The sequence below is a fragment of the Vicia villosa genome, unplaced genomic scaffold (genome assembly GCF_029867415.1).
Source record: "Vicia villosa cultivar HV-30 ecotype Madison, WI unplaced genomic scaffold, Vvil1.0 ctg.005015F_1_1, whole genome shotgun sequence".
NCBI classification, from domain to species: domain Eukaryota; kingdom Viridiplantae; phylum Streptophyta; class Magnoliopsida; order Fabales; family Fabaceae; genus Vicia; species Vicia villosa.
This window is the reverse complement of record NW_026706559.1, coordinates 27,833-51,655: the sequence shown is the minus strand read 5'-3', so window position 1 is coordinate 51,655 and position 23,823 is coordinate 27,833. Positions and strand designations below refer to the sequence as shown.

The 23,823-nt window shown below is 34.2% G+C and overlaps 2 protein-coding genes across 2 annotated transcripts; one reads left to right on the top strand and one right to left on the bottom strand.

Moving 5' to 3' along the window:
• The first annotated feature begins 18,209 nt into the window (after positions 1-18,209).
• LOC131642439 (transcription factor MYB113-like) lies at positions 18,210-20,287 on the top strand. The gene is made up of 3 exons (XM_058912680.1): positions 18,210-18,947; positions 19,469-19,598; positions 19,683-20,287. The coding sequence occupies exons 1-3, from the start codon at positions 18,848-18,850 to the stop codon at positions 20,152-20,154; spliced, it is 702 nt and encodes a 233-aa protein (XP_058768663.1). The 5' UTR covers positions 18,210-18,847; the 3' UTR covers positions 20,155-20,287.
• A 904-nt stretch (positions 20,288-21,191) lies between these two features.
• On the bottom strand, positions 21,192-21,977 carry LOC131642440 (copper transporter 6-like). The gene has a single exon (XM_058912681.1). It carries the CDS (start codon positions 21,886-21,888, stop codon positions 21,433-21,435), a length of 456 nt encoding a protein of 151 aa, XP_058768664.1. The 5' UTR covers positions 21,889-21,977; the 3' UTR covers positions 21,192-21,432.
• Positions 21,978-23,823: the final 1,846 nt, after the last annotated feature.

The following is a 23,823-nucleotide window of genomic DNA, read 5'->3' as shown; positions in this document are numbered from 1 at the left end:
ACTGGTGATATGCTACATATTTATTTTTAAATATTTGTATTTATTTGTGATTTTATAATAACAATTATATATCAATAACAACCAAGCCAATCTAAGATACTAAATTTTATTACTTAAATTCACTATTTTTACGGGTCACTATTACCATAATACTTTTTTATGTAAATTTTATCAGTAAAATTCACTATTTTTACAGGTCACTATCACCATTATATCTTTCTTGTGTGAATTTTATCACTGAAATTCACTACTTTCACGGGTCGCTATTACCATAATACCTTTTTGCCTATTGCATTTCTAACTTTTTTGTAAATAGCTACTATATATAGGTTCATTACATCTATATTATTCTTTATGAATCTTAATTTAACATTCGTCATTCGAGTTTTTAAACTTCTTTTTATACGTTTGTAATACATTATTCATTTTAAGATTTGAATTATCCATGCGGACGCACGGGTCTTCTACATTATTCATAACGTATCAAATGAGAACTTTTGTTATTATAAGAACGGAGAACTTTTAATAATAACCCTATGATTTAAAATCAATGCTTCAAATTTCACTTAAATTTTATGAGATAATAATTAATAGTTAGATTCTGTTTTAAATACATATCACATAAATGCATACCTGAACATTGAGTTTAAATCATATGGTTATTATTAAAAGTTCTTAATTTTCATAATAATCAAAGTTCTCATTTGATACGTCTCCTATATATATATATATATATTCCCTAAATGTAAATTTTTCATTTAATTAAAATTAAAGTTTAAACATAATTGTTCTTGTTGTGAAAAATTTGTTCAATATATTTGATCCAATGCTTGTTGATTTAAAAAATATTACTCCTTCCGATCTCAAATATAAGTAAATTTGCAAAAAAACTCACACTTTAAGGAGAATATTTCAATGCATTTAATTCTTACTCTCTTTCTAATTCTACCCCTATTTTTTGCTTTAGAAATTGTTGCAAACATTTAAAATGTAAAAAGTTATAGAGATATATTTGAAATGGTAATATTGAATGTAATAAATATTATTTTTTTTACTTATATTTAAGACCATAGATTTTTTTTTTTTGCTTATATTTAAGACCGGAGAGAGTAATCATTAAGATCTAGCGAGATTTAAATTTGAGAACTTAAAACGATCACACTCCCAAATCTTCAATTTAATATTCATTAAGAGCCTACCATTGTCAACTTAATATACATTTTAATATGAGTGTTGATATCATATTTGTATACCAGAATATTTCTAACACCTTATCCGACACCATATTCTTCTCTTCCAATCTTTTTAACCACTTTTTAATTATGTTATTTTTATAAATTTCAAAAGTATATCATACCCCAAAAATTGCAAAAGACACCTTATGGGTGTTTAAAATTTAGGTGTACATTTATCATACATGTTTTAAGATATATTTTTTATATAATTAACCTCGTTTTAAAAAGATAAAGAGATTACATTTGGATCGAGATCCATTTAGTCTTTCCAATTTTTTAAGTTTTGCTAAAATAAATCTTAGTTAGTTTGTGTGCCTTATCGTTATTCTGTCTATTCGTGTGGCTGAAGCTAATTGTTTAAAATCTCTTCATCTTTCTTATAGAACTGTATTTTATTATGATATTGCTCTAAGGTAACATCTTGACATCGTTGATCATCTTACCAGATTAATGTTATTCGATTCGAAATCCATTTTTCTGAAAGGTCCACTAAATCGCTTGCTTCATTGCTACTTTTAAAGCAATAGCTTCCGCCGCTAGTGGATCACTATTGCCTTTCATCCTTCTAGAACTCTCCCTGATAATTTGGCCTTCTGCATTTCGAAAAATCATACCAAGCTCCAGATTCCATCTTCAATGAGACTTGCATCCCTATTCCTTTTCAACAAACTTTTTTTTTTTAAGGTATTCACTGGTTATTTTTGTTGATTTCGTCTCCTACTTATTCGAATTGTTAGAATTTGAAATCAGTTGGTTGATAAAAATGGAGGGTTTGAATGTAGAGAGAGAGAAAAAAAATATTTGAGGGTAAGAATGTTTTCATTAACATTGATAACAATACCTCCAAGGTATTTAAACAATTACAAGTGGATTGGAACACAAGTTACAACATCAAATAACTAAAAAAACTTAAATTCTCAAACCTGTAGCCAGTTACACAAAACCTGTAACCGGTTACAGGTGAAACGAAATTAGTTCCATAATAGTGGTAACCGATTACAACAACCGGTTATAGTAACCAGTTACTACGAATCCATAACCGGTTACACCTACTCCATAATCACTTTTTCTTAGCTTATTTGACTTTTTTACATGTAATCGATTACACTCTCGGGATAACCGATTATAGCATTTGAATTATTGTTTTTTCACTTAACACACCACCTTAATTCAAGTGCTCCAAGTCTTTCATGCCCATGTTCATCTTCAATCTCTCGAACACTTCAACTGTGACTCCCTTGGTCAACAAATCAACAACTTGTTCTTTGTTTTGGCAAATCATTATCTCAATCTTCCTTCACTAACAAGCTCTATCAAATAGTGAAACCTCCTTTCAATATGCTTGCTCCTCCCATGTGCAATTGGGTTATTAGCAAGGTTTATAGTGGAAACGTTATCAGCCAAGAGCGTTACAGTATCCCCTTCATCACTGTCCATCTCCTTCAATAGATTCATTAGTCACATTTCTTGGCACGCACACAATGAATTAAAAATATATATGGCCTTACAAAACGAGAATGCTAATACTAGATCCTTCTTCGAACACCATGAGATTGACGTTCCACCCAACATAAAGATGTATCCAACAATAGACTTTTGATTATTTTTATCTCCGCACTAATTGGAATTAGTAAGACCGAGTAAATTGTATTTTCTCCGCGTGTCCACTGCGAGAAACAGAATTTTCTAGAAAGTAGATCCTTTGACGTATCTTAGAATCCTCTTGACTGTTTTCAAGTGAGACACCTTCTGTCTCTACATGAATCTACACACAATACCGACATTAAACGCTAAATCTGACCGCATAATGCACAAGTAGCGCAAGCATCCAAACAACCTCATATACTGAGTTGGATTAACATCTTGCTCATTCTCATTATTCGACAATTGTAGCCTCGGTTCAGATGGAGTAATGGCAGCATTACAATGCTCCATTTCAAACTTCTTCAAAATTTCAAGCACATAGCTTCTTTGGTGCATGAGCCCTTCTTGGACTTGTGAAACTCAATACCATAGAAGTATGTCATCAGAGCAAGGTCGGTCATCTCAAACTCTTTCATAAGCTCACTTTTGAACTTAAAAATGCACTTCTCGTCGTTGCTCGTAATTAACAAATTGTTTACGTATAGACAACGGATTATCACCCCTTCATTTGTATCCGTCTTCACATATACGCCATGTCCAGATACACACTTCGTGAAGCAAATATCCTTTAAGAAACCATTTATCCTCTTGTTCCAAGCTCTTAGAGCTTATTTCAAACTGTACAACACTATCTTCAACTAGTAGAACTTTAACTTTTGGTTTTTCACAACAAAACCAGGGGGCTGCTCTATATAAACTTCCTTTTTAAGCGGCCCGTTTAAAAACACAGATTTAACATCCATTTGATAGATGGATCAATTTTTGTTATTCTCAATACCAACAATTATCCTAATGGTTTCAATTCTAGCAATCGATGCAAATACCTTTTCAAAGTCTATGCCTTCTTTTTCCAAAAATCCTTTAGCAACTAATCGAGCATTATGCTTGATTATTTCACCCTTGGGACTTGCCTTTACCTTATAGATCCATTTTACACCAATTGACTTATTTCCTTCTAGTAGATCAACTAACTCCCAAGTATTGTTTTTCTCAATCGATTCCAGCTCCTCTATAATAACACAAATCCATTTTAGATCACTTAAGGCCTCTTTCGTTTTAACAGGTTCATATTCGTCCATAAGTGAAAAATGGACGAAATCACCATCATCATTAACTAAGCTGTCTCGAATCATCTCAACATCTCGGCTGATCACGAATCTTTTGTTTAGTGCATCATAAAACCTGTAACCTCCCGTTGAGTGATACCTAACATGTATCATCAATTATGCGTTATCGTCTAGCTTTTTTCTAAGCTTCCCCAGAACATATCGGTACGCTATAGAACCAAAAACTCTCAATGGTTCATATTCATTTTAAATTCGGACCATGCCTCGTCTGGTGTTATCTTCTCAAGCTTCTTTATTAGACACTTATTCAACAAATAAGCAGGTGGATACCGCTTCTCACCATAACTCTTTCAACAAGTTTTTCCCTTTCAACGTGCTTTTCACCATGTTCATAATTGATCCATTCTTCCTTTTAGTAACACCTTTTTGCTGCGATTTATAGGGTGGTACTACCTCACGTATTATCCCCTCTTGATAACAAAACTTCCCAAATTCATTTGAGACATATTCATCACCACTATTTGTTTTGATAACTTTGAGCTTGTGAATGCTTTGCCACTCAACCATGGACTTAAAATTCTTGAACGCTTCGAATACCTCATATTTTATCTTAATTAGGTATGTCCATAGCTTTCTACTATAATTGTCGATGAATGTCACAAGCTATCTATTGCCATCAATTGAATTAACTTGCATCGGTCCACATACATCAGAATACACCAACTCAAGATAATTCTTGGTTCTACATGCATCCTTGCTAAATTTACCCGGGTTACTTCACTTGCACACACTCCTCACAAATTTTAGTCGATATATTGATCAATGGCAACCCCGTTACCATTCCGTTCTTTTGCGACACATTAAGATCTCTAAATTGAGATTCCCAAGACGATAGAGCCATATCCACTCTTCTCGACTAGCCGCTGTAGCAAGACACCTATGCTCTATCACCTTCAACTCAATCTTTAAGGTTCTATTGGTAGCCATGGGAGCTTTAAGTACCAAAACCATGTTTTCTTCCATAACGCATAGCACCTTATTCTCCATGTGAATCTTGTAACCCTTCTTAAGAAATTGGCCAATACTTAGAAGGTTACAGTTGATTCATGGAATGTATAATACGTCTTTGATTAATGATTGTACACCATCCATTCTCATGATAAAAAATCATTGATCCCATGAAGTGGTTTTTCGCGGGCCGGTTTGGTTCGATTTTGAGAGAATTCGATACCCGAACCGATTAAAATTAAATGGATTGATTTGGATTGGATTTGCAAATTTTTGCAATAAAGCCCAAACCGAACCGAGAAACAACGGGCTGGGTTGAGATGGATTGATGGGATAGATAAAAAATGCCAAAATATTTGAAAAAAATAACTTATTTACATAAATTAATTTTTTATAATAATATAAAAAAATATAGTATTAATAGTGTTCAATTGTAAATATTAGACTAGCATTTTTCCCTAATAGATTCAAAAATATCTAACAAGAAAAATATCTAACATAAAGACTTTTGAATCTATTACTAGTCACTTGAGTTAGTATGATAATGAATGTATTTCATAGCTCTATGCTCAGTTATCACATTACACTAACAATTTTCTAATAACAAATTAAAATAGCATAATTTGTCCACATACGACATTGTACTTTTTTTCTTATCGAAGTTGAATGCTTGGTAGTAATTTTCATGATAACTAATTATGGTTGGTTTGTGTTGGGCTTGCAGGTAGAAAATTGAAAATCCGATGCCCAAACCAATTGTCATTGGATTTATTTGGTTTGGTTCGATTTTTGCTCGAATTGAAAAAATTTCCAACCAAAACACTATGGTTTGGTTTGGATTCTGGTTTGGTTCAGATTTAACCGAACCAATGAACACCTCTAATCCCATGGATCACTAGAGTGGTATTGTCCGCGAACTTCACTTTGTTCTTTATGGCACGATTGATTTTGACAAACCAATCCTTCTTCTCCATGATATGCGTTGAATAACCAGCGTCCGAATACCATTCTTCGCTGCTGTGATCTTCTTCTCTCACAGTCACCATTATGTTTTCTTCTGCATATAACCAGTTACAACTTTTATGTAATTGATTACAACATGTTTTTGCAGTGTTCCCAGTACTACTGCTTACCTGCAACATGTTGCTGTTGTATCCCCCTTATGTGATCATGACCAGGACTGAGTTATCTTTGTCAAACTATTATCTTGCAATCTTGGCTTCATCCCCTTGAGGTTCTTTCCTGTTTGCGTTGCACTCTCTTGCAAAATGGTCGAACTTTAGACAATTAAAGCATTGTATCTTATTTTTGTCAATCTCTTCCCTTTCACCTCTTAAGTTACCTTGACCGATATTGTTTTTACATCTGCTCTCACCTTTTTTATAAGTCGAATTCTTTGAACTTTGGGACTCTCTTCCACCAAAATATGAAAATTCCTTTTACTCCTCATGGGCCATTTTCCTTTCAACTTATTAATCTTCTCATTGAAACAAACTTGCAAAGCAATCTCCGCCTTTATATTGTCACTATTTCTATCCTCCATCCTTTGCTCACGAGCCTCAAGAAAGTTGGATCTTTACTCATCATCGCAAGATCCTTCAATTCCTCAGTCGCCATTATTGTGTTATGAAATCTTGCCGTCAAAGAACGCATGATTTTTGCCACAACATTATGCTCAATAATAGTTTCTCCTTATGCTTTTATTTGCTTCACCAATTGAGTAATTCTCGTCATGTAATCGTTGATTGTCTATTTTTCCTCTATTTGAATAATTCAAGCTGACGCTTATGAGTTTGTGATTTCTCCACCTTCGCCTTATCAGCCACTGCATATGCCTTTTCCAAGATTTTCCACGCTTGCTTTGATGATTCTCAATCACCAACTTTCTCAAAGTTGTCACCATCCATACATTTATGGAAAAAAATAGCGCCTTGATAAGAGGATTAACCCAGTTCTTGACCACTTCAAGAACATATTGGTAGCCAAACAACACTTTAATTTGCTTCCACTATTTTGCATAATTTTTTGCATCAAGGGCGGGTACGTTTGTAGGAATTCTTTCATTGGAGAAAGAATTCATGTTGCACACTAGGTGTTTGATGGATCGACCTAGAATCTTTACGCCAAATGTTAGAACTTGGAATCACTTGGTTGGTGAAGATGGAGGATTTGAATATGAAGAGTGTGTGTCTGAGAGAGAAAGAGAGATAACGAGAGAATGAGAGTGAGAGAGAGAGAGAGAGTAATTTAGCATGAGAATATTTTCATTAATATCGATAAAAATACCTTTAAGGTATTTAAACAATTACAAATGGACTGGTGTCGCAGTGCGAAAAATATCCGAGCGTATCACACGATCGAAATACAACAGAGTCGCCATTGAACTTTACTTGTTCCAAAGGAACAGGAATATATGGATAAAAACCACGAAATAAAAGAAGATGGTCGTGGCAAGGGGGATACATTAGCACCCCTCACATCCGTTGTACTAAAGGGGGCCCATTTAGCTAATTTTGTGAATGCGTGTTAGCGTAAAAGTTTGGGTTCTTCTACTTATTATGCGGAAAAAAAAAGAAAGGATTTTTAGGGTTTTTTATTATTGTGCTCACCAAGATTTTGTAATCCTGTGCCTTTGTATTCTCGTGGTGCAATGAGTAAAAGACAACATATTTGTTGGTTGATTTTATTGAACGATGTTAGGATCGTATTCTAATAGTTAAACATTGCTTGTTTGCACTCACGAGGGAGGCGTAAGCATTTGTTTTGTGTCGCGTTAGAATAGATAAACATTTTCTTTATAAAAAGGTTTTCGAAGTCACATGGGGTCAAGGAGAAAAAATGTTTGATTGGTTGAGTCTATTTTATAGGATAAGAGTGCAAAATGTTCGAGCTATTCAGCCCGTATTCAAACACTTAGGAAAAGGTTGGATATTCTTCCAGCTCGCCCGTTTAATCCGTTTATTGAAATGAGTAAAAGGAATTTAGCCTTAACTCTTTAACAATGGAGAATGAGTTAATATTAAACGACCGAGATATTCATCTCGTATTAGGATACCCATGAGAAATGTTGGAAATTCTTACAACTCGCTCATTAATTATCCATTGAGTTGAAATAAACTTGCTTATTTAAAAGTGTTTTGATTGGATTTTTGTTATTCGAATGGCCAAGCTATTCAGCTTGTATCCGATTAATTTAGGAAAAAGCTTGGAAATTCTTCCAGCTCGTCCATTCAATCCGTTTATTTAAGAAAAGGTTTTCGCACATAAAACGATCAAGTGTTTGAAATATATTTAAGAAATCATATTAGTTAAGCGAAAGAGATACTCGGCGTTGGATCGAGCACTCGCGTTTTCATTCAATTTGAATTTGATTTGGAAAAGGCTTGACGTTAGATAAAGCACATGTTTTTGTTCTTTTGAAAATTATTGATTTTAATCTACCCCATTCTTGATTAAATAACAAAGGTAATAAGAATAATAAAAATGAAAATGATACAATTATTACACGACATGAGAATAGAGGTATACTTTTATCTAATGGAAAGATATATATATATATATATATATATATATATATATATATATATATATATATATATATATATATATATATATATATATATATATATATATATATATATATATATATATATATATATATATATATATATATATATATATATATATATCACCTGGAGGAAGCTTTGAAGTAACTCCAAGTTCATGGTCATAGTCAAGGTTCTTGGCTAGGGATTTTCATGGAAGTATGTCTTCTAAACTTTTTGATATTTGATATTAGGAGATGGATATTAGGCCGTTGCTACAGCTCCTAGGACGGGAGAACTGTACAACATCATTGCGATGATTGGAATTGGAATGGGGATATTTCATATCTAGGGAGGACCTAGGTAGAAGGGTCATTGGGTAAGGATTAATTGAGGGGTTTCTTGGGACTAGTTTAACTCCGAATTAATACTGCTGATAGTGGACTTCATTCCTGGCTTGGTATGCCCCCAGAGTAGGTGTGATTTCACCGAACTGAGTTAACAATTTTTGGCGTCTTTTATCTTTCAGTTTGACATTATTCTGTGTATATTCTTTGATGATTGTTCTTGACAGATCACATGTCTCGACATCTTTCACGTCATCTGAGTGTGTTACGCCAGAATTTCAACAATCTCTCCCTTAGGGCAGGTGACGTGTACGTTACCATTATCTCCTATCAGCCACATGAGAAGAGGTCATACCACGGTTTCTAGGAAATTAGGTAGTCCACTGTCTTCCCTAGTCAAGGGGAGTTGTTATTACCTCTAAGAGTTTCCCAAACCCCAGGCCCAAAAGACCTGTATAAATACTTCTTCCTAAATGGAAGAAAGATAGATCATATATTACACGCTTATACCTAAGCACTACGCTGATAGACAAAATTTATTATCTCACATGAGCATGTCCTCTAAAACCACCATAACATCACCGCATATGGCTTCTCGCTGACGTGGGAAAGTCCTAATCACCCTCAATTGTTATAAATTTACCAAGGCCTCTGAGTATCCATACCCTTGTAGGAATGCCATGCACACTTGTTCTTTTTTACTAGTACAATACTCTTTTTTATATAATTTTTTCAACTTTAAATTAACCATTGGGGACTGAAAATGTGTTCTAGAAGAGTAAAAAATCAGTATTAAAATGCACTCCACTGCATACGGGTGTTTACATAGCACCACATTAGACCAACACGGTACAGTATATTTCAGACGATATCTCTCTTCTTCAAGAATAAAATTCAACAACATGGTTGTACAAAAAGTTCCATTGGTTGTGCTAATCTAAGGAGAGGCATATGGTTTGGAAAAAAGAGACTAAAAAATAGACAATTTCTTTATAGACCCCATGGAGTGAAGACCCCTGTTGAAAACCCCAAAATATCCCTAGATTGCGGAGATGCATCTCCGAAATCACCCATTTTCACATTTTCAATTATTTCGGAGATGCATCTTCGAAAATACTCATTTTTGGGTGTTTTCGGATATGCATCTCCAAAATAACATATAGACCAGTTTCGGAGATGCATCTCCGAAATATTCTCTGAGTTTTTCTCTTTCTTTTCAAAACAATGATTAATCATATATTTTACATTAATCGACAAAATATAACACGTAAATTATAATAAAATACCAATATTATAAATACGAAAATAGTTGTATGGGTAAGTGCTCAGTGTCAAAATACTACAACACGAATACAAAAAAGTCATGAATAAAACATAAATAGGCTACTGCTATCGAGTATGCCTAATGTGAACACCCTGCGACCTCCTCTGCCTCCTATACGCTGCCGCACCGACCACGTCACTAACCATCCTCTCCATAATGGCAACTGCCTCTGGACCGCCCTACTCAATGATACCTCTGCCCAATGCATCCTGCCCAAGCATCTGTATCCGCTGACATATTGGCAGGAGATTAGTGGCATGGTCATCCTCGGCCTGCTGGTTCTCCAATATCTCTTCATGTGCTGGCCTAGGTGGATCTTCAGGAGCATCTTGTGTCATCAAAGGATGTGGAACTTGATAAAACCATGTCATGTACCCATCCACACAGTGCCAGCTCTGGGTGGCTACCATATGTCGATACTCAGGCACCAAATGATGTGCCTAATCCTTAAATATAGAAGTGAGGTCCCGACAGGTAACGGTGTCAGGAGCAACCTCAAATGGAGACCTCGATATCATCTGCACACGTCCAAACTGACTCATGCACCGCTCCGGCAGATACCTGACCATGGTGTTGGTCCCACATGCCAACCATCTATAATGCGATGCGGTCGAATGAGACAACATTACCGTAATCAGTGAAGGGCGTCCAATGGATGTCATCATGAATAGTGCGGTCGTGGTACACACGATACGGGCCCACCTTGTTATTCCCCCTTTGGAGGATGTATCGTGCGGACGTGGGCATGGCTTCAGTGTACACAGGATCAATGTCGTACCCGTGGATGCGGTGGAAGTATGAGATGACCTAGCCCTAAAACACAAATACAAAAATATGTTAAAAGTAAATATGAAACATAATTAAATGTGAAATAATTAAAAAGAAACGTATCGTAAGGAGTGTGTAAGAGCCAGTCAACTGTCTGGTCTTCCAGTAGGAGACTTCATTCAGCTTTTGGTATAGGTAAACCAGAATGGCGGCCCCCCCAGTTCCACTCGTGAACCGTAGTCAGATCAATAAAGTACCAGATATAAGTCATGTCAATGTAGGTTGCACTTTTATCCACAAAGAGTGTAGTGTCTACCAAGAACATGAACCAACACCGCAGAGCACAACCCCGGTGATACTCAACAAAAAGTCTGTCACCTTCCTCCTCATACTCCACTGCCGCCACCAAGTGGTTCTCATAAAGCTCTTTCAAGCTCGAGAATCGGATATGCACCCCACTCATCGCTCTGCACTCATAATCCGCCATGGTTGGGTCCATACCTAGATAATCCACTATTCAATCTATGGCCTCAACCCTCTGTATCCGAGAATGATCCAGTAACCTCCCTCTTATCGGCAGGTAGAGCTGATAGGCCATATCGTGTAGGGTGATCGTCAACTCCCCAAAAAGAAAGTGGAAAGAAGACGTCTCCTTATGCCACCGTTCGACAAAAGCCCCCTGCATGCTGAGGCTTATGGTACTATATCCGGTTATGCATAACCCTCCAAGCCCGCTCCCTGCTACAATGTCATTAAACCACTGAGCCCGTGGTTTAAACAGATCAAATATTTTTCGCGCATGGTTCACGGATTTTATGGTCGCCCGTTCCTGTCACAACAAAAACAAAAAACATTGTTAGTTAAACTGTTAGAAGAAAGTGCAATAAAAACATAAATAAAAAACGATTAAACTATAAAGTGCAATAAAAAACAACCTCGCCCTCCCAAACTCGTCGAGCGACATGGTCATGATAGTAAATCAACACAGATGTGTCTGCAGGCCCTCCCGGGTAGCTGTTTACGGTGATTTCCGGTAAACAACCGCTAGTCCTCCAAATTATAAATATATACTTTGGTTACTCGCAGGATCGACTAGATTGATCCTAGGACATAGTCAAATAGTTGTCTTTTGAGATAACTTGTTTCATGTTTGTTGGTCTTTTGCGTCGAAACTCGGTTATAGTATGAACATGTAAGTAACTTGCGAAATAAACTAACATTGATTGTACACAACTGAAACGTAAACTAGTTATGAACGCAAGAAAAAAGACTTTGACAAAATGATAAAGGAATGTAACTTTCAGAAACGTAAAGTACAGGAATGTAAAGTGCAATAATTGTAAAGTGCAAAATATCAATCGAAGAACATAAGGAAACTTAAACTACAAGAAAACTAGACGAAAAAAGTAAAGGAAACTTAAAGATACTTTGATTCTGTAAGTGGAAATACAAACATATTAAATGTGTGGTGTCATACGTACATTTTTCAGCGAACTCTTTCTCTTAACACTTGATACTTGAGTGATTTGTGAGTGATTTGTACAAAATGAACACACTGGATCCTGATACTAAGACCCTTATTTATACTAATCCGACCCTAACGGTCCTACGCTAACGAAATGCCACGTTGCTCACATGCATGCGTTTTGAATCCCTGGGGTGCCATCTGTCCTTGTTCGGTTACACAGAATATTTCGAAATTCAAATCCTCCCGCCTGAATCCTCTTTCGATACGTGGCAACGTGATCTTTAACGAGAATGCAACGAAATACGCTAAGCTTCAATACTCTTGTATTTCGAATAAGCCTAAGTCTCAAAGACAATCTATCTCGATTTAGCTTCGATTCCAGTCGTCTTCATCATAAATAACATCCTTGGACATGGCCATTTAAAAGCCACTTATTCTCGGAAATGGCCATCAGAAGCCATTTTTTCTTCTAACTCTAACTCTTCAAGAAACATTTTCTTCAACCGAAATATCCAGCTAACAGTAGCCCTCCTCCTCTGCATCATCCTCGTCGTGCTCAGGGCGAACATCGAGTATCTCCTCCTCCTTAACTCCCACCTCCTCCTCATCCTCACGCACCTCATCCTCACGGGAGGAAGTCGCCCGAGCCATCCGACTCCTCGATCCAGATGAGGAACATGCAGGCGCCTCATTCATTTGGACGGGTACTCGTACTCGACCCCGTCCCCGTGTCGCTACTAACTGTGCAGCACGCTCACATTGAGCCGATGTCGTCTGGGTTTCCCTACCTTTCTAAGTCGTTTTGATTTCATGACATTTTCCTGAAAAAATTGCACCAGGTAAGACGTTGAAACAATTCAGAAAATAAAAAAAACAGTTCAGACTAAATTCGGAAGTGCAATTCCGAAACTGGTCAGAGGTGATTTCAGAAATGCACTTCTGAAAATGCTTGCGATTCTCCATTTTGCAGTCCCCATTTCTTGCCCTAAATCATTAAAAATCCAATTTTTACCAACCAAACACTACTACATGTTGCTAATAACTTCAATTAACTACATTTTGTTAATTTTTAACTGCCCTAACAAGATTATCAATGATAGAGATTAAAGTTTAGAAACTTACAATTTGTTTGAAGCTTTTAGTGTGCTTTTGAGTGTGCCTTTGAGTGAGCCTTTGAGTCCTTTGATGTTGTAGAGCAACTTTAGATTGTGTAGAAAGTTTGGAGAAATGGGCGTGGTGGTGAAATTTGGATGTTTTTGGTAGAATGAAATGAGGGGGTGGCTGTTTTGAAATAACAGAAAAACGCAGCATAATTAGGAGATGCATCTCCGAAGACGGAAAAAACGGTTATTTCTGAGATGCATCTCCGAAAATACCTTTTTTTTTTTAAAAAAATTATTTCGTAAATGCTTCTCCAAAATAATTCTTTTTTGCGTCTTCGGAGACGCATCTCCGAATAATAGAGATATTTATGAAATTTCGCTAGGGGTTGGCAAGAAGGCATGAAATTCTATAAAGAAATTGTCAAAAAAAAAAAATATACACATTTATGGCCCAACTCACCTCATTGATCCATCTAAAAAGACCATTTGATGTGCTTTAGAAATCAATGACTAAACATTTGGGGGTAGCCTTTCGTGATTCAATTGCCATTGTTCCTCTCATCCATAGAATTTTATGTATAATCATTTATTTCTATTTATTCTCTTTGTAAATCATTTAATTATTTAATTATTTTTGTGTGTATTATTTTTCATCCTGTAGTAAACTACAAAGTGAACTTAGGGTATAAATCATTGTTGACTCATATTAACACATATAGGAACACAATATATGTGGGACAAAGAGAAAACATATTATATATTAACACATATAGGAACACAATATATGTGGGACAAAGAGAAAGTGAAAACTCCAAATGTGTTTTAGATTCAACTGTAGAATTTTTTTTTTGAATAACAAGTTTTTTAAAAAAAAAATTCAAAAATAACAAACTTTCCAAAAAAATTACAAAAATGACAATTTTTTGCTATTTACACCACGTTGTCGCCAGGGGAGGTGGCGACAACAATCAGCCCAAAGAGTAGTCGCCAGTGGGCCTGGCGAATTCCTTCTAAAATCAGGTGCTGTCGCCACCCCCCGGCGACAACACCCCCTTTATTTATTTTTTTCATTTTTTTCAATTATTTTTTTTATTAACTATCTTTTCTCATTTATTTTTTTAACTACAATTTTTCCATTATTTTTTTATACTGTTTTTTATCTTTTTTTTTAATTATTTTTTAAATTTGTTATTTTTGAAAAAAACATCAAAATATTGTTATTCTAATGTCTTTTCTAAAATAAAATTGAATACAAATTACACTGTTGGACTGATTGTTTTAAATAATGAGTGAAAAGAAAGACATGCATTTCACAAAATACAGAAATATTCATATATAAGAATGAAAAATGATGTATTAATTTTTTTCCATTTTCTATTTTATCTATCTTTCATTCTTTTTTTTATTCTTCAATTTCGAGGGGAAATATTTGTTAAAATGGATATCTTTCATTCATACTTTTTCCCAATTTTGAGAGGAAATATTTTATAAATGAATCTCATTGAAAATATTTTTTCTCTTATTCTTTTTCTGTTTGACGAAACATGAAACAATATATGATACGTGGCTGTAATTCTTTTTCATTCAATAAAATAAATTTTTAAAAAAGACACAAAATTTTCAATTTTAATTAAGTGTGAAAATTTAGATTATGAATAAGAGTTATTATCTAATTAAATTTTATTAACTATTTAAATTCAACTATTTAATTAAAATTAGTGGTATTAAATAGTTGAATTTAAATAGTTAATAAAATTTAATTAGATAATAACTCTTATTCATAATCTAAATTTTCACACTTAATTAAAATTTGATGTTCAGTTATTTTTTATTAACTATTTTTAGAATAACAATATTTTGATGTTCAGTTATTTTTTCAAAAATAACAAATTTAAAAAATAATTAAAGAAAAAGATAAAAAAACAGTATAAAAAAATAATGGAAAAATTGTAGTTAAAAAAAATAAATGAGAAAAGATAGTTAATAAAAAAATAATTGAAAAAAATGAAAAAAAATAAAATAAAGGGGAGTGTTGTCGCCGGGGGGTGGCGACAGCACCTGATTTTAGAAAGAATTCGCCAGGCCCTCTGGCGACTACTCTTTGGGCTGATTGTTGTCGCCACCCCCCCTGGCGACAACGTGGTGTAAATAGCAAAAAATTGCCATTTTTGTAATTTTTTTTGAAAAGTTTGTTATTTTTGAATTTTTTTTTTAAAAACTTGTTATTCAAAAAATTTATCTTCTACTGTATGTGTGATTGAAGTTGAAGAGTATTATTGTAAACTAGGACATAATATTATATATTTATTAATTGTAATATTATAATCCTATTTAATCACAGAAAAAAAAACTATAGATTATTCGTAATAAAATAACAGAGGTGGGTATCATTGACCAAAATGTGTTAACCCAGATCGATTGTGTTATCTGTTTTTTGCTTTTGATTCTCTTTAATATTTTATATTAGATGTTGTTCTAACTATTGATATTAAGTGGGGATTAAACTTGATACGAAATTTATTATGGCAAATTTTGAAAGAATAAATAATTTCAGATTATAACAAATGAGGGTTAAGGATTTGTTGGCTTAGCAAATTTTACAAGATGTTATAGAGAGGTAATATGCATACACGAATAACACCGGTTGAGAAAATATAAAGGAGAATCTTGCATGATTGATATTGTGTCTCAAATTTTGTAGTGTTTTCATATTGTGGAACCCATCTGACTCACAATGGCGTTTCTACCAAACATGAATTTGGGGCACACTCACAACCTCAATCTTAACTAGGTTGCAACAATCATGAGTTAAATATAGGAACAATCAAAAGCATATATGAGCTCATAGTTTGCCTCCTAGGTATCATCATTACATTCATATCCCAATTAAACCATGTCTTACTTTAAAATCAGAATCTCTTTGCACATACACTCTCCTCTATAAAAAAAAAGGATGAGGCAAGATAAATCACATCACCAACTTGGTGATTCCTTGCATGAGGGTGAAGTAAAAAAAGATTAGTGAGTATTATTTATTTTTATCATTTCCTATCTATAGTTGTCTATCACATTTTATGCATGGCTTTCTCTGTTGAGATTACAGTGGTTAAGCCGAAAATAGAAGTAGAACCATGTGCAACATGAGAAAGTAAGAATCGAAGATAGGTCCCCAAACTTTTCAATAATGAAAGCAATATAAGCATCAACATCATACAGCAACAACAAAAAACCAAGATTCAAGGACCAGTGTGATTTGAACTAGTCCTTCTATTTGTCTTTATCTTGGAATCTATGCATGCATGGACCGCAAACACACATCTACCCAAGCAACCTACTTAAGAGGGCCAAGACATCAATAAAAGCTATCCCAAACTCTATACATTTATGGATATAGTTAGTTCACTTTTTGATTGCTTCAATGTTCTATGGTTCAAGTGCTAAGATGTGGTTTTTTTAGTCTTTTTGATTGATTCAATGTTTCTGGTTTTCTAGGTTTTCAATCATTAATTTCAACTAATTGTGTTTTCTTTAAGAAAATTATGTACTGTCCATCTATTTTATTTTTCATTTATTGAAAAAGGCCTAACTGATGGTGTGATAGCTGGATTTTGTAGGGGCCCTCTTACCTCTCCAACAGTGTCTCAACTATGAATATAGTACTTGCTAAAATGATAAGATATATTTTGAATGAATAGCATGTTACTGCAACTTGTTGTATTTCTTAGTATTTGGAAATCATATAAGTATAATTGTTGAAAGACAAATGACAAAAGATCTGAGGACGAATTCTAAGTTGAAAGGCACACCTTCACCAAAAGCAGATAATTCCGCTTTTGAAGGTATCAATCACCGTCCAATTCAATCAAACGGCTTCTCGCATAGCACGGCGCATCACGCGCAGACGGTTTTAAGTATTTAAATTTGTAATGATATATTTTTATTGGACTCCAAGAGGGGGTAGTTTACGTAAACGTGAGGAAAGCCAACATTGGGGCGAGGTATCCTTCGAAGCCTCTGGCTGCCCAAAATGGATCATGAAGCCGCACAAATTTTAGTAACAGCCTGCCGGGTTGGCTTTGTCCACCCGAACTCTATCACACTTGTCTAATAGACGTGAGAGTTGACGCGTCTCGTTACAATGGACTAGAAAAATGGGTCAAGGGAGTGTAAGTAACTTCCCTCAACCTATGTCTAAAAGACTCTATATATACCTTAACCTTAGGGTTGATGAAGGACATTCTGAATACGCAGAAAGTAACCCCAAATATAGAGCTTCTCACCTCACGTGAGCTTGCTCTCCACATAGAATACACTTTTGAGACAGCGTCTCTCAAAACTGTAAGTTTGTCATAAAACCACCAAAAATATTTAAAGTCTATGACCATCCCTATCAACATAGGGGTGCCACAAATCTTTGTTTTTCAACAAGTACAAAATTCATTCTCACCCTCATATTACTTCTGGTTGTTTCACTGATTTGAGCGTTGGAGTACTAATATCTTTAATTTGTTTCTACAGAAAAGACTTGGGCATTACAAATCCTAACTCAATTTATTTCTACTCTTAACTCACCATAGTCTTCCACTTATAAACTCATTTTTCATGTTATGTCACATTAAACATGAGATTTCTCATCGTGACTCGAGTTGTCTGATAGCAGTTGGCTTGATAGAATCGCGTTTAACACGAGTCTTCTTACTGTGACTCGAGTTGTCTAGTAGCGGTTGGCCTAATTTGCATCACATTTGAGAATTTATAAAATATAGTCTTTCAAAGACCTCTAAAACTTTTAAATTGTGGTCACAATTACTGTTGAAGATCCTAATCATGATTGAGATTTGATCCAAGTACGTAAAAGGGCCAGAGAGGATCCACATCCATGTTTGATAACTAACTTTACGCACTGTGAAAGACTTTGAAAGTCGTCATTTTTGTTGTCACAAGACTATCCTAATCAGAAAGAGATGACAACTGACATAAACAAACAGATGGGATAGGTTTGGCTATGAATAGTTAAATTGCTCACTTCTAATGTGATGAGATCCAAGTTTAAAGAGATGATGAGGACCACTATTGGATACTTATGATGTCTATTTAAAAACATGGAGCTTGGGATCAGAGTTTTAGAAAGAGCAATGGACCATTTACTATCATTTTTTTGGCAAACGACATTGTATATTACTCTTTGCTTTGCTGGCTTGTTTGGTTGGCACATCTTATTTCAAGAAACATGTGTTGATGTGTATCACCACATATTGTGTGTATATATAAAAGAAGATGCAGGTGGGTTGATTATGAGGGTGAAAAGTGGTATAGTGATTGGAGAGTTTTATCAGAGATGGGTGGTGTTGCATGGACTGAAGAAGAGGATCACTTGCTTAAGAAGTGTATACAGCAATATGGTGAAGGAAAGTGGCATAGGGTTCCTCTATTGGCTGGTAAAAGTTTGTCACTTCCTTATATTTTTCTGAGTTTAATGGTAACAAAAAGTGGATTATTAATCATGTCTTTTAGATATGTCGTCAGAGATTCGATCTATGTATAGTAATTTTAGTTTAGTATCAACGTTTTAAACACACGTCTCTGTTTCAAAAGATTAGTCTCAAGTCTTAATTTATAATACTTTGAGTTTAGTTACTAGCCTAAGTTTGAAGACTTCTTATATAGAGGTAGATTTAGTCTAGATAGATTTTTGTCGAAAATTTACAAGGTTAAAGAAAAGTCTGAACTTTAGAGAACGCTTATAGAAACACATATATATTATCACTCACGAAGTCTTAATATAAACAATTGTGGCATTTGAGCGTCATCTTTACCAACTGAGTCAATCTATGTTTGTTAAGTTTAGAGACTATGAGTACGATTAATTTGTTCTAATAATAGAAATTGTATAATAATTCTATTTATGGTTCTTACCCAACTGATTACCATTTTTTTCTCGAATAATGGTTTGTTGAAGGTCTAAACAGATGCCGAAAGAGTTGTAGGCTAAGATGGTTGAACTATCTTCGTCCTAACATCAAAAGAGGAAACTTTGCTGAGGAGGAAGTGGAAATGATTGTCAAACTCCACAAATTGTTAGGCAACAGGTAAATAAAGTTTGAAACATAAAAGCTTATACGATAAACGTTTAATTAAGTTGTTTATCCAAACATGACCCTGGTGTTTTTCAGGTGGTCCTTAATTGCGGGAAGACTACCAGGAAGAACAGCAAACGATGTGAAAAACTATTGGAACTGTCATCTAAGCAAGAAACTAAACGCTATAGAAGCCGATCAAGATGGCTCACAATTATCCAAAGAAGTTCAAATCATTAGGCCACAACCAAGAACGATTGCTTCAAGCTCATCGAAAAAAAGAAGCCAAGGAGAGTCACAAACCGACCAAGTTCTAGCTCAACAAGAGAAAGACACAACAACATTTGATGCTGATGGAAAGAATCTTACGCTTGAAACACAAGAAGACATGATGATGTATTCATGCTTGGACCAACAAGGAATGGTTGGTGGTGAATTTCCAATGGATTTTCAGTTAGAAGGATTTGAAACTATGGTAAATGGAGGAGAGGGTTGTAGTAGTAGTAGTCAATGGAATTGGGACGATTTGCTCTTAGATATGGATATGTATAATGATTTTTCTTCTTAGATTATCATCTCTTGTTGTGTATTAATATCAAAGTTAAATGTTTTTTAAGGAAATGTTAGTTTAATTGTTGTATTTTGTAAATCAAAGTCGTTGGCATTTAAATTAACCAATAAAGTCGGCTTTGTGAGATTAAGTTAGCTCGAATACGAATTAGTATGATGAAAACTGTTTACTTTTTAAACTATTTAAATTTCCCTGAACTGTCTTAATTCATCATTATGTTTGAACAATCAATTCCTAGTTTGTCCTCTGTTTGTGTGTGTAAGTATAGTATCCCCTGTTCTAATGAGTTCAAAGGTAGCTTGGTTTACATACACATAGATAGGTGTAAAGAAGTACCTAATATACGAGCAAAATAAACCTTTATCATATAACATGTTGAAGAATCAATGTTAACTTAGAACTTTTATTTTCTTTTTCATTAAAGGTAATGACAAAATTATTGAAAAGAGTGCAAGTTAGTTAGCTTTGAGTTGTAACTTGTAACTACCATTAGGGCTGTTAATAAAAATCCAATAACATAACCAAACAGCCGAACCGAATCGAACTGAACTTAAAATAACCAAACCGTTATGTTTGGTTAGTGAACCAAACCATAATATACAAACAATTTTAAAATCGAATCAACACTAAAACCGAACCGAACTCAAACCGAACCAAAAATAAAAATGAAAAATACTCAAAACAATTTAAATATTCTTTTTAATATTGAAAAATAATTTAACGGTTCGGTTCTTTGATAAACGGTTCGGTTTAGAAAAATTGTCTTCTAACAGTTCGGTACAGTTCGAAATTTCGAAACGGTATATCAAACTAATAATTTTGGTTCGGTTCGATTCTTAATAAATTAAAACAGTTCAGTTCGAATAAATTTTTAATATGGTTCAGTTCAGTTGTTTGCACAAACTTTACCGTGAACAGCCCTAACTACCATAACAACTTAACTAACTTGTAAATTAGTTAGAAAACTTTTATATGATCGCTAACTTGACTTTCTTGCTATGTAAGTTAGAGCCTATCAATTGTAAAGTTTAGATTGTTTGTAGTAATAATAAAGAGCAATCTACTATTGCATGTCCAACCTTTACATAAACAAGGTAGAAATATTTTAACACATCATGCTAAAGAAAGCTTAATTACTTACCACTCTATAATACATAAGTGAAAACCTTTGAGAAAACCATGCAACAAAATATAAGCTAAAACTCAAACATATATTTGACATGATTTTTCACTCATATATAACACGAGAGGGTGTAGCATGGAGTACACAATAATTCAAATTTTAAGTGTGACAGAAGATGAACGTTGATCTTCTCCATTAGCAACAGCAATAGCACGCGACCGCGCAACTAAGAATCCCAACGTATGACCAACAACAACAGCAATAAAGATTCCAATATTGAAGGACATGACCGCAAGCATGAGCAAGTAAACGAAAACAATTCGAAAGAAGTGAACAGAAGACTGAATCAACCCTCCAAGAAGAGGATTAGTCCCACGTTTAATCGGAGGTTGGTTAGACAAAACCTCGGCAGCCATAGCTAGAAAGAACACAAACAAAAGAGCTAAGATGTACATTCCAAGGTTGTTATTAGGCCATCCAGAGAAAAGCACTGTGGCTTTTCTGCCCCAGTAGAAACTCATTTGCATGTTCATCATCATCATCATGTTGGTTGTGCCATTTGATGGAGGCATGTTTTGACCTGGAGGCATAGGCATGGCCATGGCCATAACAAGGAATGATAGTGATGAAGAGATTTGTTTGAGATTTGGAAGGGTGTATATTTCTTGTTGGAAAATTACATTTTATAATGAAGTGAGAAACAATGTTTAATGATGATAAAAGTGTGTTACATAAATTTATTAGCTGTCATTTTTGAGGATATCGCTATAGGATTTTGTTTATTACTTGTTGTCGTTTATGGGAGAGTTACGGTTTGTCTTATTGCAGATTGGAAAAGTTAAATAAAATTGGAGAAAAACAACCTTAGGTGTAATGATTAATTTATGATATTGTTAGTAAACTCTTGATTATTTTGTGGAGGAATCAATTTTATATACTTCAAAAATGTAAAATCAAAGAAACACTTTGCCTAATGAGGATTTATGAGGAATAGGGGTTTTATTTGATTTTTTAATGATAGATTTTTTGCGTTAAATGTGATAAGAAGAAGGCAAGTTAGTGAGTTTTGGGATTGTAAAACCTTAATCAACTTGTAAAATAGACAAAAACTATTATGTGGCTTTTGCTTGCTATATAAGTAAGAACACATTGAAGGTAAGAAACATATTGTGTATAATGCAAGCTTCTTCATATTTATATTTATCATGGTTCTTCTTTTACGTAATTACAGTTTTAACATGGTATCATCAACCTTTGATCAAGTTACATTTGTTGCATTCTAATTATTCTTTTGCTCGCCAATTTTATCTTATTTTACCTTCAATCAAGATCCTTTCATTTTCTTTCTGAGTTTTCTCAATCTCAACATGTCAATTGCAAGTATTGCCGTCAATGTTAATGTCGGATCCTCCTTCAATGCTAACAAAGATTAACAAATTGATACCCTAAATCCTTATTTCATGTACCCTAAATGAAACTCTAGTTTTGGTTATTGTTTCTCCATTAGTCAACAGTAACAATTATCATTTTTGGTCTCATTCCATGATCATGACTTTAAGATCCAAGAACAAACTACACTTCATCAATGCAGCACTCCTCAACCACGTGATGAAGATCCTGATTGTATCCATTGTGATAGATACAACACATTGATCATGTCAGGGACCAACAAATCTGTTAACCCCTAAATTGGTCATCAAAGTTTGTTATAGGTAGAAAATGCAGCAGAAATTTCGAGTGAGTTAAAAGATAGATTTTACCAGCGAGGTGTATTTAGGAGATAAGACATCCAAGAAATTTTTTTCTATTTAAAACAAGGTGACTTCTCTATTTCTTCATATTACACAAAGCTAAAGAAGTTGTGGAAATAATTGGACAATATTTTATGTGACACAAATGTACCACTCAAGTTGAAGGGAAACTTTTATCGAACTGCGATAAGACTTACAATGTTGTACGAGACAAAATGTTAGATGTTTAAGAATTAACATGCGAATAAAGTAAGTGTAACAGGGATGAGGATGTTGCATTGGATGTGTGGCAAGACTAGAAACGAGAGGATTAGAAATGAAAATATTAGAGAGAATGTTGGAGGTAACACCTATATTAGAGAAGATGATGGAAAATAGACTTAGGTGGTTTCAGCATTTGGAGAAGACTTGTAAATTTTATGGTAATGATAGTAGATCAGATGGAGATAAGTCAAACAACTAGAGAAAAATGAAGACCTAGAAAGATTATAAAAGAGATTATTAAGAAATATCTCGAGATTATATTTGGACACAAGCATGGTTCTAAATAGAATATTATAGCAAAAATTGATCTATATAGCCGACTCTAATTACTGGAATAAGGCTTGGTTCTTTTTGATGTTGTAAATAGACATTTTGTGAATGTGTTACTCTAGTTTTCTTTGATAAAGTATATAATTAAAATAAAAAAGAAATAAATTGTGAATAACTCGCAAAATCCATATTATTAATATAAAATTGAAACTATACATACATCATGAATTTAACAAATATAATAAAATTGAAGTCTAT

Coding starts and splice junctions, on each gene's coding strand:
- LOC131642439 (XM_058912680.1), top strand. CDS start 18,848: ATGGGTGGTGTTGCATGGACTGAAGAAGAGGATCACTTGCTTAAGAAG. Junction 18,948..19,468: donor TAGGGTTCCTCTATTGGCTG/GTAAAAGTTTGT, acceptor GGTTTGTTGAAG/GTCTAAACAGATGCCGAAAG. Junction 19,599..19,682: donor CACAAATTGTTAGGCAACAG/GTAAATAAAGTT, acceptor GGTGTTTTTCAG/GTGGTCCTTAATTGCGGGAA.
- LOC131642440 (XM_058912681.1), bottom strand. CDS start 21,888: ATGGCCATGGCCATGCCTATGCCTCCAGGTCAAAACATGCCTCCATCA.